The sequence below is a fragment of the Eutrema salsugineum genome, unplaced genomic scaffold (genome assembly GCF_000478725.1).
Source record: "Eutrema salsugineum unplaced genomic scaffold, Eutsalg1_0 scaffold_2, whole genome shotgun sequence".
Lineage (NCBI taxonomy): Eukaryota > Viridiplantae > Streptophyta > Magnoliopsida > Brassicales > Brassicaceae > Eutrema > Eutrema salsugineum.
This window is the reverse complement of record NW_006256829.1, coordinates 10,355,094-10,372,471: the sequence shown is the minus strand read 5'-3', so window position 1 is coordinate 10,372,471 and position 17,378 is coordinate 10,355,094. Positions and strand designations below refer to the sequence as shown.

At 39.3% G+C, this 17,378-nt stretch overlaps 2 protein-coding genes across 2 annotated transcripts; one reads left to right on the top strand and one right to left on the bottom strand.

The window, feature by feature from the left end:
* The first annotated feature begins 2,742 nt into the window (after nt 1-2,742).
* On the top strand, nt 2,743-6,018 carry LOC18017157 (receptor-like serine/threonine-protein kinase SD1-8). The gene is made up of 7 exons (XM_024155418.1): nt 2,743-4,066; nt 4,248-4,385; nt 4,493-4,656; nt 4,784-4,991; nt 5,082-5,319; nt 5,455-5,605; nt 5,695-6,018. Exons 1-7 carry the CDS (start codon nt 2,743-2,745, stop codon nt 6,016-6,018), a joined length of 2,547 nt encoding a protein of 848 aa, XP_024011186.1.
* Nucleotides 6,019-6,658: 640 nt separating this feature from the next.
* On the bottom strand, nt 6,659-8,475 carry LOC18018503 (probable serine/threonine-protein kinase WNK11). The gene is made up of 3 exons (XM_006401378.2): nt 8,344-8,475; nt 7,334-7,837; nt 6,659-7,235 (listed from the first exon to the last, which is right to left on the bottom strand). Exons 1-3 carry the CDS (start codon nt 8,344-8,346, stop codon nt 6,819-6,821), a joined length of 924 nt encoding a protein of 307 aa, XP_006401441.1. The 5' UTR covers nt 8,347-8,475; the 3' UTR covers nt 6,659-6,818.
* Between the last annotated feature and the right edge of the window lie 8,903 nt (nt 8,476-17,378).

Genomic DNA, 17,378 nt, shown 5'->3' with positions numbered 1-17,378 from the left:
CAATCAGATTCATCTTCCTCTATTACTTCATCACCATCACCGTCTTCTTCCGCCAAATCGTCATCATCGGTTTCAGCAAACTCATCATCACCTTCTTCTTCTGTATCATCGGGAAGATCTTCAAGTTGCCTGTTTCGAGGGTCTATTAAGAAAATCTCCTCATCAACATCTGGTTCAGCCAGATCTACGCAAGTGTCCTGTTGAAGTGGAACATCCTCAACCCCTACAATCTTGCCCCTCGGAGCCACTTTAACTACAGCTAACCATGAAATTCCTGTGGATCGAACTCGCGGGTATGGCAGAAACGTTACCTGTTCTGCTTGAGAAGCTAATATAAATGGCTCAAACCTGTTGTACCGTCGTGATTTGTTCACGTCAACAACTCCAAACTTGTTTAGACGTACCCCTCGTCCAACAGTTGGATCAAACCAATCACATTTGAAGAGAACAATTTTCAGCCTTAACAATCCAGGATACTCTACTTCAATTATTTCTTGCACAACTTCATAAAAATCGATTTCACCCCTCACACAAACTCCATAGTTTGTTGTCGCCCGCTTTGCACCGTGACGGTATGTGTGAAAAACATAGCCCCGAGTGAAATACATTGAGGCTGTAGTTATTTTTGCCATCGGACCTAGTAGTAACTCATGGAACCATGTTGGAAATTCATCCGGGTCATTCGGGTCCACCTAATAAGAAAAAAATTCCGCTTTGATATCTTGATTTCGATATATAGCAAATTAAAGTAGTCTTTTAATTAAAATTTTATACGTATTTGCCCTTTTAACCACTGGGCATAGTGTTGATCTTTACGATCATTGATTTCAGTTTCAGAAACCCCAGATATGCATTCTTTAACCTCATCAACAAATGTGCTGAGAAAAACAACAAATAGTTATTAATACTGACAACTCATATAAAGATATTATTAATTAAAAAGGTACCTTTCATACGATGACAACTCTTCACAATTTAACAGGATATACGTATGTGCACTGTGATAATCTTTTTCATTGGACCACCAAACATCTTTTAGTTTTCCACTAAGACGTCTGATCGGCGAGAATATGTCAGGTACACCTTCAACGGCATATGTATGGCCAACTCCTCCATCATCATATCGACGAGTAGCTCTTTTGCGTGTTCGTACTTTCGGTGCAAAATAGTATGAAGTGAAGTGTGAAGTCTCTTGCGTTAAGCTTCCCGCCACAATTGAGCCTTCCACTTTAGCTAGATTTTTGGCTTTGCCTTTAAGATGCTTCATGAAACGCTCGAACGGATACATCCACCTGTACTGAACGGGTCCACCGAGCTCTGCTTCGTATGGGAGATGAACAGGAAGATGTTCCATAACATCAAAAAATGATGGTGGGAAGATCTTTTCCAAATTGCACAACAAGATTGGAATATTCAATGCCAGTTGTGATATTACATCAACTGATAATGTTCGTGTACTAAGATCCCGAAAAAAAGCACCAATGTCTCCAATAGCTTCATGGACGTTTTTGGGCAAGAGTTCAGCAAATGCAAATGGAAATAATCGTTGCATAAAGACATGGCAGTCATGGCTTTTCATCCCAGCAAACTTTACCCCCTTCTCAACAGATTTGGAAAGATTAGAGACATACCCATCAGGAAATTTAACGTCAGAAGAAACCCATCTGAACAATGCTGACTTTTGATCTGCACTCAACCGAAATACAGGAACTGGTGCTTTCCCGTTTCTGAGATGCAACTCACTTCTGTTGCATAAATCAGGCAAGTCCAATCTTGATTTACCATTGTCTTTTGTTCTTCCCGCTACGTTCATAACTATATGCATGATGTTATCAAAAAAGTTTTTTTCAATGTGCATGACATCAAGATTGTGTCTGAGCAGATGATATTTCCAATAAGGTAGTTGCCAGAAGATACTTTTCTTGTGCCAATTATGATGAACTCCATAACCTTCAGGCATATTTGTAGGAGTGTGCCAGTTTCCCCCACGAGTTACTGTTTCTTCTGCCCTCCAATGATCTATTTGCGCCTGTATATCAGCTCCTGTTAAATTAACGGGAGGAGGAACACATACACTTTTGTTCTTCAAAAATAACCTCTTGTTCCTCCGATATGGATGGTTATCCGGTAAAAACCTTCGGTGACAATCAAACCAACAAGTTTTTCTACCATGTTTTAGCTGAAACGCATCAGTTCGATGAAGACAATAAGGACAAGATAGCCTCCCATGTGTAGTCCATCCTGATAGCATACCGTAAGCGGGGAAATCGCTTATTGTCCACATAAGCACAACCCGCATAGTAAAATTCTTCCTCGTAGAACAGTCATATGTACGAACGCCAGTATACCATAACTGATTCAACTCATGGATGAGTGGCTGAAGAAATACATCGAGAGCTCGCTTCGGATGATTTGGACCTGGAACCAAAATACTTAGGAAAAGAAATTCCCTTTGCATGCACAAATCTGGAGGAAGGTTATAATGAGTTAGGATTACTGGCCATAATGAATATTGTCTACCAGACATACCAAATGGACTAAAACCATCAGTGCACAGACCAAGATAGATATTCCGTTTGAACTTAGCAAAATCTGGGTATACCGTATTGAAGTGTTTCCATGCCTTTGCATCTGATGGATGAACAACTTCTCCATCTACTTGTGTATGTTCCGCATGCCATCTCATTGATGCAGCTGTCCTTTCAGGACCGACCACAAGTTCGCTAATCCTGCAACTGAATGATGAACTTTTTCCACATCTTTAGTTTTGTCTTCATCTCGAGCATACTTGGGTGTGCCGCCATCTCGAGTGAAACTAAGGTTCTGTCGTCGACAGAATCTCTTAGCCTATCTCCCAACCGAAACATCGTGTCTCATGGTGCTGTCTTCGAGCTTGGTCTCTTCAAACCTGATCATTCAAGTTTGGAACGTTGGTATCTCGGGATTTGGTTCAAGACAGAAAAAACATATATTGTATGGGTTGCAAACAGAGACAAACCTCTCTCTAAACCTAACGGAACCCTCCAGATCAAGAACGGTAACATCCTCCTGCTCGACCAAACTACCCTTGTTTGGTCAACAAATGTGACGACGACGGAGAAGAAAAGTGATGAGAGATCTCCGTTAGTGGCCGAGCTTCACGCTGATGGCAACTTCGTGCTGCGTCGTCACTCCAGCAACAGTAATGATCATCATCATGATCCAGATAGTACTTTTCTGTGGCAGAGTTTCGATTTTCCTACCAACCTTTTGCTACCGTACACGAAACTCGGTTGGACGCGCAGAAGCGGGCGTAGCAGTGTGCTCAGATCGTGGAAAAACGATCACAATGATCCATCAAGTGGCGAGTTTTCATTTGGATTCGACTCTGCAAGTCAGTTTCGAGCGATCCCGGCGATTTTCACTTGGAAAGGGACTTCTCCGATTAACCGTTTTAGCCCTTGGCTTGGAGCTTTCACTTATGGCATTCCTCGAGAAAGCCCTTCTCGCTATCTCACATTTACGCTAACAGCGACCAAGGAAGAGGTGACTTTCTTCTTCTCTTGGGCTGATAAAACATCCAAATCGGTTCTTAAGTTAAACGCCACGGGAGTAATACAACTGCTAGTGTTGAATGCCAAGAACCGAAGATGGGACACCTTGTGGACATCAACAACTGACCGTTGCGAGGATTACAGCTTGTGTGGTCCGGACAGCTACTGTGATAAGGAGGTGTGTAACTGTATGAGTGGGTTTGAGCCCAAGAACCCGCATGCATGGACGTCTGGAAACAGGAGAGATGGGTGTGTGAGGAAGAGACCTCTGAGCTGTAATAATGGAGATAAATTTATTCCGCTGAGTAATGTCAAGTATCCTGATACTAGTAATGCGAGTATGCACTGGGGGATTGAGAAGTTGAACGAATGTGAGAAGTTGTGCTTGAGTAATTGTAGCTGCACTGCCTTTGCCATTGTTGCTAAGCAGGTTGGGAATGGTTTATCGGGTTGTGTGCACTGGACCGGAGAGCTCTTGGATGTTCGCAGATACGTCATCAATGTCAATCAGATTCTTTACGTCAGAAGTCACGGTACACACTTAACTTTTTATCACCACTTGTGTGTAATCAATAAGTATTTGGAATGAGATTCAATATTGTATATTCAATAGATAGATATAGATAGATAAAGATACCTATAGTTTTTAATATAGTTTCAGAGACATATTTGATATAAGACTCTTTCACTTTTTTTTTTTTCTTTTCTTTTCAGAGAAGAAGAAACCCAAAACTGTATTAATAGTCTGCTTGAGTACTGGAGTAGGCATAATAATTATTTTCAGTGCCATCTTTTGTTACTGGAGAATAAAGAAAAAGCAGGCAAGAGCAAGAGCAGCCGCATCATCTATTGGTATATTGTTTGATAAAACTTGTTGATTATCTTTGATTAGCTGTTAGATTTCTGTGTCTTATAATGAACTCCTGATAATTTCTGATGATTAATGGATTTCTTTGAAGAGATCCGAAGTTCCGACTCTGCCACAGAACCCTTGTCTGGAGAGATCACATTAATGGAGAATTTGGAACTTCCATTAATGGATTTCGAAACTATTTCCATTGCCACCAAACATTTTTCTGATTCCAACAAGCTTGGAAAAGGGGGTTTCGGTGTTGTCTATAAGGTAAAATATATAAATAAGATAGTGAAATTTTTTACTTTTGTTTTTTTTTTTTAAATTTTTTTTGAGGGTTTAGGATCTATCACTAGTTTGTGTTGCATATAACTTATTAAAATGAGTGTGGTAACAGGGAATACTTGACGGTCAAGATATTGCTGTTAAAAGACTATCACGTATATCTGGTCAAGGGATCAATGAATTCAAGAACGAGCTGAGACTGATTACAAAGGTTAAACACGTCAACCTCGTCCAACTTCTGGGATACTGTCTAAACAGAGACGAGAAGTTGTTAATATATGAATACTTGGAGAACAGGAGCCTTGATCTTTATCTGTTCGGTGAGTATACTGTGAACTAAAAGTTGAGTGTATTTTGTAAGAAATACGTTGATCCAATCCTGACTTTTTTTTTGAAATCTACTGTTGTAGATAAAAACCAAAGCTCTGCACTAAACTGGCCGAAGAGGTTCGAGATTACCAAAGGCATAGCCCGTGGTCTCTCATATCTTCACCACGACTCGCCCACCATGATAGTGCACCGAGATTTGAAACCAAGCAATGTCTTGCTTGCTAAAGATATGACCCCAAAGATCTCGGATTTTGGGATGGCTCGGATCTTTAATAGGGGCGAGAACGAAGTTGAGACGACAAAGGTGGTCGGAACCTAGTAAGTAATCGAAACAAGTATATCATCTTTGGAAATGGCAAACAAACAGTTTTTCTTCTTTGAAAGAGCTACTCTGTCATAACTTTTAGAATTCTAATCTTTTTATATATAAGATTTTTTCTTTCTTTTATGGAGTGGGTACATGTCTCCGGAATACTCCTTTGATGGGACATACTCTGAGAAATCAGATGTTTTCAGTTTCGGCGTCTTGATGCTTGAGATAGTGACCGGTATGAGAAACAGAGGATTTGCCGACGCTAACAACGGCATCAGTCTTCTCACACACGTAAGTAGTATGTTCAAACATTTTTGCTTCTGATACAATTTGAAAGAAAGTTTTTTTTCTCTCTTTTTTTTTTCAATTTTTATGAACAGGTCTTCAATAAATGGAAGGAAGGAGAATGGGCAGATGTCATAGATCCCATCTTGGATCTGAATTCATCATCACAAGAAGTCAAACGGTGCTTACATATTGGTCTCTTATGTGTTCAAGATCGTGCAGAGGATAGACCAATAATGCCATCGGTGGTCCTGATGCTCGTAAGCCAAACAGAGTCGATGCTGCAGCCGAACCCACCAGGCTATTACGCTCTCGGGAATGTTCTTTCTAATGTTGCACCAACAAGCAATACAGCATCAACAAGCAAGACAGCATCGACTAGCAATGTAGCATCAACGGTGACCGTCGAGGCCCGATAATTATATATATATTTAATATAATTGCATTAGATTGGACTCTGAATGCATATGAAAATATCTGATACCAGACTTGAATAATTTTCTTACTATTAGTTTTTATATGAATTCATGTATCAAACTGTTTAGCTTTATTCCAGAAAACCGCAGGTATGAAGTTTGAAATCATAATCCGTGAATTTAAATAAGGAAAAAAAAAACGGAAAAACGATTTCGTTGACGAATGTATGTCAACTGTCAAGAAAAAGAAAAAGTTTTAAAAATCGTTTGGCATCATCTTCAAGTTTAATAAAAACTAGTGCCAAAACAAAGTTCGAGTTCCTACGGGAATTCGCCCTAAAACTCAAAGTTTTAATTGTTTTGGGGGGAAAACAAGAGCTTAAATTAGTTTTGCAAGTTGTTAAATCGACTATCAACGAGGAACTGTTGTTTTGCAATAGTTAGAGCATCAAACATCAGGGATCAGGCCCTCCATCAATCGAGTATCTTTCAATAGATAACAATGAGATCATGAGAATTTATCGTTTTGCAAAGGGTGAAACATAAATCAAATTATATACCTCTCAAAGATTCAAATAAAAATACAGATTCCGCACTATCTCATATTTGGAATCAGTTATATTTAAACTAAAATGAAAAGCTGTGTAATTTCCATGTCGAATCAACAGTTATGTACAAACAAATAACAAAAAAAGAAAAAGAATTGAAAGGGAAGAAAACGAAACAATGCCTCTCAAAATGTAAACAATAGACTCAAACCATAAGACAGAAACAAACTAACTAGTGATTGTATCTCATCATCATCAAGAAACAATACGACTAGTTCCATTGTTTTCTTCTTCTTCTTGTTCGTCATCATCTACTATCCCATCAAAGAATGGGTCACGAAGAAGCTCAGCTGCAGAAGGTCTAGCCTTGGGTTCCGCAATGCACTTCTCAATAAAGGTCTTGGCTTCTACATCCTTCACCTTGTTCAGAGCCTCTGGTTTGACTCCATTGCTCACCCTTTTGTATATCTTGGCGACGCTATCGCACTCGCTGTATGGAATCTCGAGTGAAACAAGCTCCAAAACGCACATCCCGTACGAGTAAATGTCAACCATCTCCGTGTAATTCTCCTCGTATAGCTCAGGAGCCATGAACTCTGGTGTCCCGAGGATCGAATGAGCTAAATGGTTCTTCCCCACGATTGCAGCTAAACCAAGATCACCAATCTTGACCTGGTTTTCCACAAAAGAGAAACTCAGTCATTAACCAAAAAAACGAAAGAGAGGGGCTTTTTGACTACAAACATAGCGGGATTTGTATATGTTATTACCTGGCCGATGTTTCCATTGACGAAAACATTGCTGCAGTTGAGGTCTCTGTGGATGATGCAAGGCTCGTGTGTGTGGAGATAATCCAAGCCTTTGAGTATCTGCTTTGACCACTTCTTCAAAGCTCTCATAGAGACGTGTCTGTGCTTCTTCCGGTACTCTCTCAAATTCCCCGAGGTACAAATCTCGGTGATGAAGTTCAAGGTGTTGTTTTTCTCGTCTCTCCACACTTTGTACAAGGCGATGATGTTATTGTTCTTCAGGCTCTTCAGCAACCTGACCTCCGAGTAAAGCCTCTCGACCATGGCTGGGTCGTCGGAGAAACATCTCAGTTTGACTTGGTTCCAAGCCACTTCTATGCCTTCTTCTTGGTCAAAGGCTCTGTAGACCTTCTTCACGGCGCCTGAGCCCAGGAGCTCGTCGTACCGGCCATATCTACCGGTCGGATCCACCTCCACGAAAGGCTCCGAGTCCTTGTCTAGCGGATCGGAGCTCGCACTAGGCATCTGTTAGCACAAAACAGAGTGAGATTCTGATTAAACGACTAATCAGAATTCACAACGGCAAAAAAAAAGATTTCACGGTTTTTACTAGTCCAATCTAATTGCACAAGGAAGAACACCACGTCCGAAATTCAGTTTGAAACAGAGAGAGATTTTGATTAAACGAATACTCAGAATTCACAAAGGCAAAAAGATCTCACGGTTTTATAGACGAATCAACACAATTGAGCAGAAAAATTTCAGAATTCTAACGAAGAGAAACTAGAAATAATCTAAAATCAAAATACAGAATCAGCGAATTCATAGCTGGGATTCAGTTTTCGCACTAGTATCAGATCGAAGATTTCAAATTGAATCAGCAAAAATAAGAACCCTAAAACACGGAGAGAAATCGATCAAAACCGACATAGATATGCAAAAACCCTATAGAGAAAAATCTCTCTCCCCGGCTATGGAAGTTTCAGAAGCCGAAACAGTTTAAAATACAGTGAGGGATTGAAGAAACATACCATCGAAATCGATTGAATCGGAGAGGATAATCGAAATCCCTTGTTACTTTGTTTTGCTGCTAAGCTTTCGCTTTCGCTTTGTAGAGGAAGCAAACGTAGAGCGGAGCGTGGTAGATGATTAGAGAAGCTTTTGAAGACGAAAGAAGCGGAAGAGATTGTGGGAGATTTTTTATATATAGTGAAGATTTTTAAAATAAATATCTCATTTTCTTAAGGCGTATCTGAATGAAAAAGTATTTAAAATCGAGTTTAGGGTTTTAATACCGACTTTATTAGGGGAACTCAACATAATAAAATTAGATTCCAAATTTAAGGAAATCCTAACTACATATGCAAATTACCCATTTCTTAAATTATTAGGGAAAAAAAAGAAGAAGCTCTTATTTTTTGTCAAATTTTTAAAAGTTTAAAACACATAGTACCTACACTAATTAGAATAAAAATATATATAAAGAAATTATAATATTTTATTGACTTTACAAATTTAAAGTCAAACTTTTGGCTTGTGAAGAGAGAAGAACTAAACACCATTAAACAAAATATCATACCAAAAAAGATAAACGATCTAGACCGTCTTTTTTTAATTTGGAGTGTTTTTGTTTGTCATTGGACGGTCAAATATGAAATTAGAGAATTTTTTAGATTTTTAAAATTTTTAAAGCGCAAAGGCGGCTCTAAAAAATCAAGGGACACATGTTTGACTTTCACCTCATTTTTTTTTGGAGTTTACACATAAAAAAAAAAATTTTGATCCGATTATCTTCAATTTTTCCGGGATTATCTCCCCTAATGATATGATTATATAGAATCTAAGTGATAGTGTAGATTAGAATGACGGAAATCTAAAATTAGGATATTTTCAAAAGGTTATAATCTTATGGTGTATCTATATATTTTTACATATATCAATCATTGAAAATAAAGTAAACTTTTTAGAAAACCATGTCTAAAATCCTTTCTAGATTTTTTAGTTAAGGAAACGGTTTTAGATAAATATCATTCGGTTCAAGAATTTTTTTTCTTTTTAACATTAAAAAGCTCACGATTTTTTTCACAGCGAGTTTTCTATTTTTTATTTAATTAAATATATTGGATCTCAGTATATTTCCATTAATTTGTGGACATACTTATAAAAATGAAAATTTTCAGTTCCCGTATTAATAGGACTCGCGCAATGTTTTAAATATGATCTGCAAATAGAATAAAATTTAATAGCAAACAATGGTATTTAGAACAAGAAATCTTATATTTATGGCATTTTTGCATATCTTCCCAATTCATTTCAAATCTCCCAATTATTTTGAAATTTCATCCTCCCCCAAATTTTGTATGTTTTATAAGCTTAACCTACTAGATGAAATTTATGCAAAATATTTTTGTAGTCTATACATTTTTATTGGTTCTTATAACAAGTGTACATTTAATTCGAATAACTTTGCAATTGCATGAAAAAGGTAGCCTCTGCGTTATAGCCTACTTATAGCCTAAGTGATGTCTGTGACATAGTTTATAAAAAGAGCAAAGCTGCATGTGAGATGTGAAGCTGTTATTTCTTCGGTTCACGTTAACTCTCATATTAAAAGTTTTGCACAACTTGTTATCTTACGTCTATTTATTTCAAATGCATGTATATTGATTTGTTTGCATGTGAACATACAATATCATTTCATACTTTTTAACCAAATGTATTAGTAACAATACATTTTAAGGTTCTAAATATTAGAAGAAATCTAATTTTCCTTGATTAGTTTTGACGATCATATTACGGGTTATGGGAAATAATCCTTGGTTAGGCATTTTAAAGTGACCATATTTCAGCATTCTGACTTTATCAATATTTCCCTCTCTGTAATCTCCTTTGTTTCCAAAATTCATTGTATTATGCTCAGAGTTTCGATAACTCTTTCTGTTTCTTGTCACCCGAAAATTTAAAGTCAATGAAATCATATATTGCACAAAAAAGTAAGTTTTTTTGTTTAAAACTATATTGTTTATTAGAAGTGGAGTGGGATACACGAATGATGATGTTTGCATTTATTTTGTTCTCCTTTGCTCTTTCTTCAAATTCGTGACAACTAAAAAAGTGACAAGAAACTGATTCCGACAACGCCCATAAACGTTTTAGATTAATAATTGAATCAAATTCTAAGAAAATATTAAAGATCTAATAAAGTAGCAATTGATATTTTTTTTAGGAAGGGCCAAGCAAATTGTTCACTTGTATTGACCCACTCAGCAATTACGTACTCATACTGTCGTACACGATATGATATGGGTCACACCTCAGGAAACGAAATATTCGAATTGCAAGTATAAAATCGTAGAAATAAATTATTGTAAATAACATAAGTGAATAGAAAATTCAACTAAAACAAATATCATTTTTGCCCCCGAAAAAAAAACAAAAAAAAAATGTTATACTAAGAAACTGTTCAGGAATCAGGACATATTTTTGGAATTTTCCGGACTATTGAATTTCAGAAATAAATGTTCATCAGAGAACGTCGTCAATACTGGATTTTCTGGTGATCACGGATATGCGCTGGACCGAGCCTAAAGCGAAGTAATGAAATACTAGTTCCTATATTATGATAATAATTACTATAAAAACGGAACGTTGTCCACGTGTATGTGTTCAATTGGTGGCTGGAAATTTACCCTCAACCAAAAGGTCCAAAACACAAATGTATCGTGAATTTCCAACATTTCACAAAATATGAATATTTCGAGTTTTGGAATTTTTAAGTTGAGAAAATATATTTACACCATTTAATCGTAAACCAGTTAATTTTAACCAAATAACATAAGCAAATCGTAAACCAGTCAACACTCTTATAGATTTGCGGTAAGTTTTTGATCTTCAGTAGTAATCATTAATCAACCATTTGTTGCCTAACCAAGCTTTGATTTTACAACATTACAGCATTATATATTTTTGTGTTGTGAAAACTTCTTAGAAACTTTATTAATCACTGGAATATATATATAGAGTATATAGGGAATTTAGGTTAAGTACAATGCCCTGATGGGCCTAATGGGCCGGTATAAGAGTCTATATATGATATGTGTTATAACACTCCCCTTTGGACGAGTGAACCGGGTCATCTACTCAATCGGGATCTCGATAATGCGCTGGGGAATGTTGCCTCATTAAAACCTTACCAGGAAAAACCCAGTGGGACAAAACCATGGTGAAGGAAAAAGAGTACAACACGCATTACTCCCCCTGATTGTAGCATCACTGCAGATCTCTAAGTCTATACATTCCTATCTGTTTGACGAGCTTCCGGTGTGTTGAAGTAGGCAATGATTTGGTGAAGAGGTCAGCTGAATTCTCACTGGATCGGACCTGCTGAACGCTGAGAGTGTCGTCCTTCTGCTAGTCTGAGGTTGAGAAGAACTTCGGTAGAATGTGCTTCGTCCGATCTCCTTTGATATATCCTTCCTTGAGCTGAGCTTGCATGCCGCGTTGTCTTCATACATCACCGTGGGCTGTGTGTCTTCGTCCATACCACAATCTCTGCGGATGTGCTGAGTCATGGAGCGCAGCCAGACGCATTCCCTACTAGCCTCATGAATGGCTAGGATTTCAGCATGGTTTGATGAAGTGGCAGTGAGTGTCTGCTTCATTGATCTCCAAGAGATGGCTGTTCCTCCATGCGTAAAAACGTAGCCAGTTTGAGACTTGGCAGTGTGCGGATCTGATAGATATCCTGCATCGGCGAAGCCGACTAACCCATCTTTATTTTGGTTAGTATAGAAGAGTCCTAAGTCTTGAGTACCTCGAAGGTATCTTAGGAGATGTTTTATACCGTTCCAGTGCCTCTGAGTTGGAGATGAACTATATCGAGCGAGGAGGTTCACGGCGAAACATATGTCTGGTCTAGTGTGACTAGCCAGGTACATTAACGCTCCTACAGCACTGAGGTATGGCTTTTCAAGACCAAGGATTTCTTCATCATCCTTTTTGGGACCAAGAGGGTCATCACTTAAGCTCCTAACTACCATTGGGCTGGTCAATGGGTGAGCTTGGTCCATATTAAATCGCTTGAGTACCTTTTCGATATAAGCCGATTGATGCACAAGGATTCCTCCTTTGATGTACTCAAGTTGTAATCCCAAACAGTACTTTGTTTTGCCTAGGTCTTTCATTTCGAATTCTGCTTTTAAGCAGTCGACTGTTTGGGAGATCTCACCAGATGTTCCGAGAATGTTTAGATCATCCACGTATACTGCTATGATTACAAATCCTTTGTTTGAGTACTTCTTGATGAAGATGCATGGACTGATGGGGTCATTTTTGTAGCCTTCTTTGATGAGGTAATCGCTGAGGCGGTTGTACCACATACGCCCACTTTGTTTCAGTCCATACAAGGATTTGTTCAGCCTGATGCAGTATTGATCTCGAGATGCATTTTTGTCTTTTAGTTCAATGCCATCTGGGAGTCTCATATATATTTCGTTGTCCAGAGGCCCATAGAGATATGCGGTTACAACATCCATTAACCGCAGATCAAGATTTTCTCTTATGGCCAGACTTATGAGGAATCGGAATGTTGTTGCATCCACCACTGGAGAATAAGTCTCCTCATAATCGATTCCGGGTCTCTGTGAGAATCCTTGTGCTACAAGCCGTGCTTTGTATCGAACGACTTCACCGAGTTCGTTCCTTTTGCGCACAAAGACCCATTTGTGGCCCACTGGCTTGATGTGTGATGGGGTCCGGATGATCGGACCGAACACGTTTCTGAGTTTGAGACTCTTTAACTCCACGTTTATGGCTTCTTTCCATTTTAGCCAATCTGTTCGATGTGTACACTGTGTTATTGACGTGGGTTCTAGATCCTCTTGCGTGAGCGCAACATCAAGTGCTACTTTGTATGCAAAGAGTGCATTTAAGTCGACTTCTTTTCGATTCCATTGTATTCCGGACATATTGTAATTGATGGAGATCTCATTGTTATCTTTTGAACCTGGAGATTCGGCGTCCCGAACTTCCATTGAGGGTTCATTAGATTGAGTCTCAGCCGCGGCTATGTCTGATATTGTAGGAATCCCGGTTTCGGTTATTGCACCTTTCTTTGATTTCCGGGGATTCTTATCTTTGGAACCGAGAGGTCTGCCCCGTTTGAGACGTGGTGCAGACTCTGTAGCAACTTGGGTCTGTCCCGTTGGGACAGCTATTCGTACTGGTGCATTACAAGCTGGGATGTACGATTTGGTTACTTTGGTCGGGTCAGCAAAGGAATCTGGCAATTGATTAGCTAGCTTTTGATAATGAATAATCTTTTGGATCTCTGAATCACATTCTAGAGTCCGAGGATCTTGCCAATTTAATGATGTTTGATTCCATGAAAGATCTTTGACCAGCTTGTTTGTCTCACCACCTAAAGAGGGATATACCGATTCATCGAATTGGCAATCCGCATATCTGGCCTTGAAGAGATCTCCAGTGGTTGGCTCGAGATATCTTATGATGGTGGGAGAGTCAAAACCAACATATATTCCCATCCTTCTTTGAGGTCCCATTTTGGTTCGATGTGGTGGAGCAATGGGTACATATACTGAACACCCAAATGTTTTGAGATGGGAGATGTCTGGCTCATGACCCGAGAGTAGTTGGGATGGGGAATATTTGTGTTCACTAGATGGCCGGATGCGTATGAGTTCAGCAGCATGTAATACTGCATGTCCCCATGCTGAGGCCGGGAGCTTTGATCTCATGAGTAATGGTCGGGCTATCCATTGAATGCGTTTAATGAATGATTCAGCCAATCCATTTTGAGTATGGACATGTGCTACAGGATGTTCCACGGTTACCCCCATGGCCATACAGTAGTCATTAAACGCTTGTGAGGTAAATTCACCAGCATTGTCAAGGCGGATAGTCTTTAGTGGGAAGTCAGGGAAATGGGCCCGCAATTTTATGATTTGGGCCAAGAACCTAGCGAAGGCTTGGTTCCGAGAGGACAAGAGACAAACATATGACCAACGGGTCGATGCGTCTATAAGGACCATGAAGTACCGGAATGGTCCGGAAGATGGATGTATAGGTCCACAGATATCGCCCTGGATTCTTTCTAGGAAATGAAGTGTTTGTTTAGAGATTTTAACTGGTGAAGGCCGAGTGATCAATTTGCCTTGAGAACAAGCTGTGCACATGAGGTGTTGAGGATAAGCTCGGTTTTCTTTGAGGGTATGCCCTTGAGAGTTTTGAATTAGTTTACGCATCATATTTGCACCGGGATGACCGAGCCGGTCGTGCCAAATAGTATAATCAGTAAACCGGGCTTTGAGAGTGGTATTAGCTTCAATCATACTGACTTTAGCATGGTAAAGTCCAGTAGAGAGCGCGGGTATGGTTTCGAGGATTTGTTTATGGCCGTCTACGGTTTTAGTGACTAGGAGGGATTCTTTGTTCCCTTGACCTTGGGTTTCTATGTGGAAACCATTCTGTCTTATATCCTTGAAGCTCAGAAGATTTCTCTTCGAACTAGGAGAATATAGAGCATCTGGTATTTCAAGTTGTGTGCCATTTGATAGCAACACATAGGCATGGCCATATCCTTCGATAAGGTTTGAGGGGTCCGCGATGGTGCTAATATTTGCGGTTTGATAGGTTAGGTTTATGAAGTAATTTTTGTTTCTTAAGATAGTGTGGCTGGATCCACTATCTACGACTATGGTTTCCATTTGCTGGTGTGCTTCATTATGAATAGAAGATAGAATTCAGTATTGAGGAATTCAGAAAATGTGATAAATCATAAAGTAAAGCAGTGTCTGAGAATAAAGGCAAATGGAAAAAAAAAATGAAACAAATCCCAAAATGAAAAAAATAAAGAACAAAATCAAATTGTATCAAAGTTTCAGATGATTGAATTAATCGAGGAGATCAGCTGTTTCATAGTCCATGGGGTCGGTCTGCTCATTTGTGGTGTTCTCATCATCAAGGAGGTCGTCACCTTCCAGATTAGCAGCATCGACTGGCTGAGTCATGTTGGCTTCAGCAGGAGCTTTTCCGTACTTCTGGTATAGATCGCAGTGGATCTTGGGGGTGCGACATTGCTTTGTTGGGTGGTTGAACATCCCACATCTGGTACAAGCAGAGTGATCGGGGTTGGTGTGGCGGGTCGGCTTGGTGATGCCTCGACCACGACCAGGACCATAACTGAGGTTAGGTCGGTTGCCATGACCATGTCCGCGTCCACGTCTTCCACGTCCATGTCCTCGGCCATTACCACGTCCATTACCACGTCCACGGCGGTGATCTGAGGATCTATCGGGTTGAACATGGTAGGACTCTTGACGAGAAGCTGGGACAGGAGCCGATCCCGGGGGCCTCATAGCGCTGTTCCTCATAAGCAGCTGGTTATTCTTCTCAGCGAGGAGAAGACAGGACAACAAGTCTTCGTACAATGTGTGTTTCATTGCACGGTATTGTTGTTGGAGCACAACATTCTCTGTGCTGAATGTGGATAATGTTTTCTCGAGGAGATCATTATCTGTCACATCCTCGCCACAGAGTTTCCGGATGGCAACAATACGAAAGAGTTCGTTGTTGTAATCATCTACGGATTTGTAGTCCTGGAACCGAAGGTTCTTCCAGTCGAAATCTGCCTGAGGCAACTGGACCATTTTCTGATGGTCATATCGCTTTTTCAGCGCTTGCCACAATTCAAGTGGATTCTCAAGAGTGAGATATTGCTGCTTAAGGCTCGGGGCCAGATGATGGCGTATGTGACATATCGCCTGAGACTGTCCCTTACGGGATGCGGTGTTACCGTCGGTAATACACGCATCGAGTTCTTTCGATGCAAGGAACAAGCGCATGTCTAGGGCCCACTCGAGGTAGTTATCCCCGGAGACGTGAAGGGCCTCGAATTCACATTTCTGAATGTTTGACATCTGAAACATGAGATTGATTTTGTTAGGGATTGTTTTGAGAAAATTTTGAATGCTGATGATGAAACTTTCTATTTTGAGAATATTTCTATTTGAGGAAAGTTTCTAAATTTGGAAAGTTTCTAATTTGGGTAATTTTCTAAATGAGGAAAGTTTCTATGTCGGGAAAATTTCTATATGAGGAAAGTTTTTATATGAGGAAACTTTCTATTAGAGGGAACTTTCTCGGAAATAGTAAATTTTAAAGGGTATGGTTTTAGTTACCCCGAACATGATGTCGGTTTAATAGCTGTGATTTAATCGGTTAAAGCCGAATATAATTTCGGTTAATGAGAACCAGGTTTAGCCGGTTTTAGGCGGTTTAGGAGGAACCCTAGGGGAGCCGAATATGATTAGGGTTTTATCTAGGGTTTTAACGGTTTGGAAAACATATTTTGGATGTGATTTCGAGATCTATAGGATCTGTGGTCGATGGTTTTCATAATTTCACAAGGACAACAAAGAAATCACGTGAAAAGGAGTAGGGTTTAAGCATTATGACTTACGATTTTGAAGATTACAAAATCGTGAATCAAGCTTAGGATTTAGGGTTGATTTTCTTAGTTTATTCAATCAAGTGTTTCAAGCAAGAGAATCAACAATCAAATAAGCTGCAACAAGCTTATTAAACATGAAGAAAATCGAATAGGTTTATGCCATAAACATGGCCAAAAACGGTTGTTAGGTTTTTGTAGATTAGGGTTTTATAAAACGAGTTTAAAACCTTTGAACATGCATAAACTTGTAATTTAAACAATCAATCAATAAGTTATCAATCAATCATCAGAGTATCAAACACTTTCAATCAATTAGAGATCGATTTTTTTTTTCTTTTTTTTATAGGGTTTTGAAGTGTTTAAACAACAGGTTCTATGGCTTTCAGTTTTAGAAGATACATTTTCCACCTTTGGATTTCTGACAGGCTAATGAAACTGGGAGCTAATAGACCTCAGTTAGTCGCTACAAATTCCAAGGATTGATCACCAAAACTGGAGAAGCTGCTGGTTGAAGAAGGAAAAACTCGGATCTGGTTTTTTTTTTTTTTTTTCGGTTGATCGTCGTATACTGTAAGTGTGCGTGAGGGCGCGTCCGAC

Excerpts from the sequence above, each read along its gene's own strand:
- LOC18018503 (XM_006401378.2), bottom strand. Across the intron at positions 7,236-7,333 it reads TCAATGGAAACATCGGCCAG|GTCAAGATTGGTGATCTTGG; the intron begins GTAATAACATAT and ends GTGGAAAACCAG.
- LOC18017157 (XM_024155418.1), top strand. The coding sequence starts at position 2,743 with ATGAACTTTTTCCACATCTTTAGTTTTGTCTTCATCTCGAGCATACTT. Across the intron at positions 4,067-4,247 it reads TCTTTACGTCAGAAGTCACG|AGAAGAAGAAACCCAAAACT; the intron begins GTACACACTTAA and ends TTTTCTTTTCAG. Across the intron at positions 4,386-4,492 it reads AGCAGCCGCATCATCTATTG|AGATCCGAAGTTCCGACTCT; the intron begins GTATATTGTTTG and ends ATTTCTTTGAAG.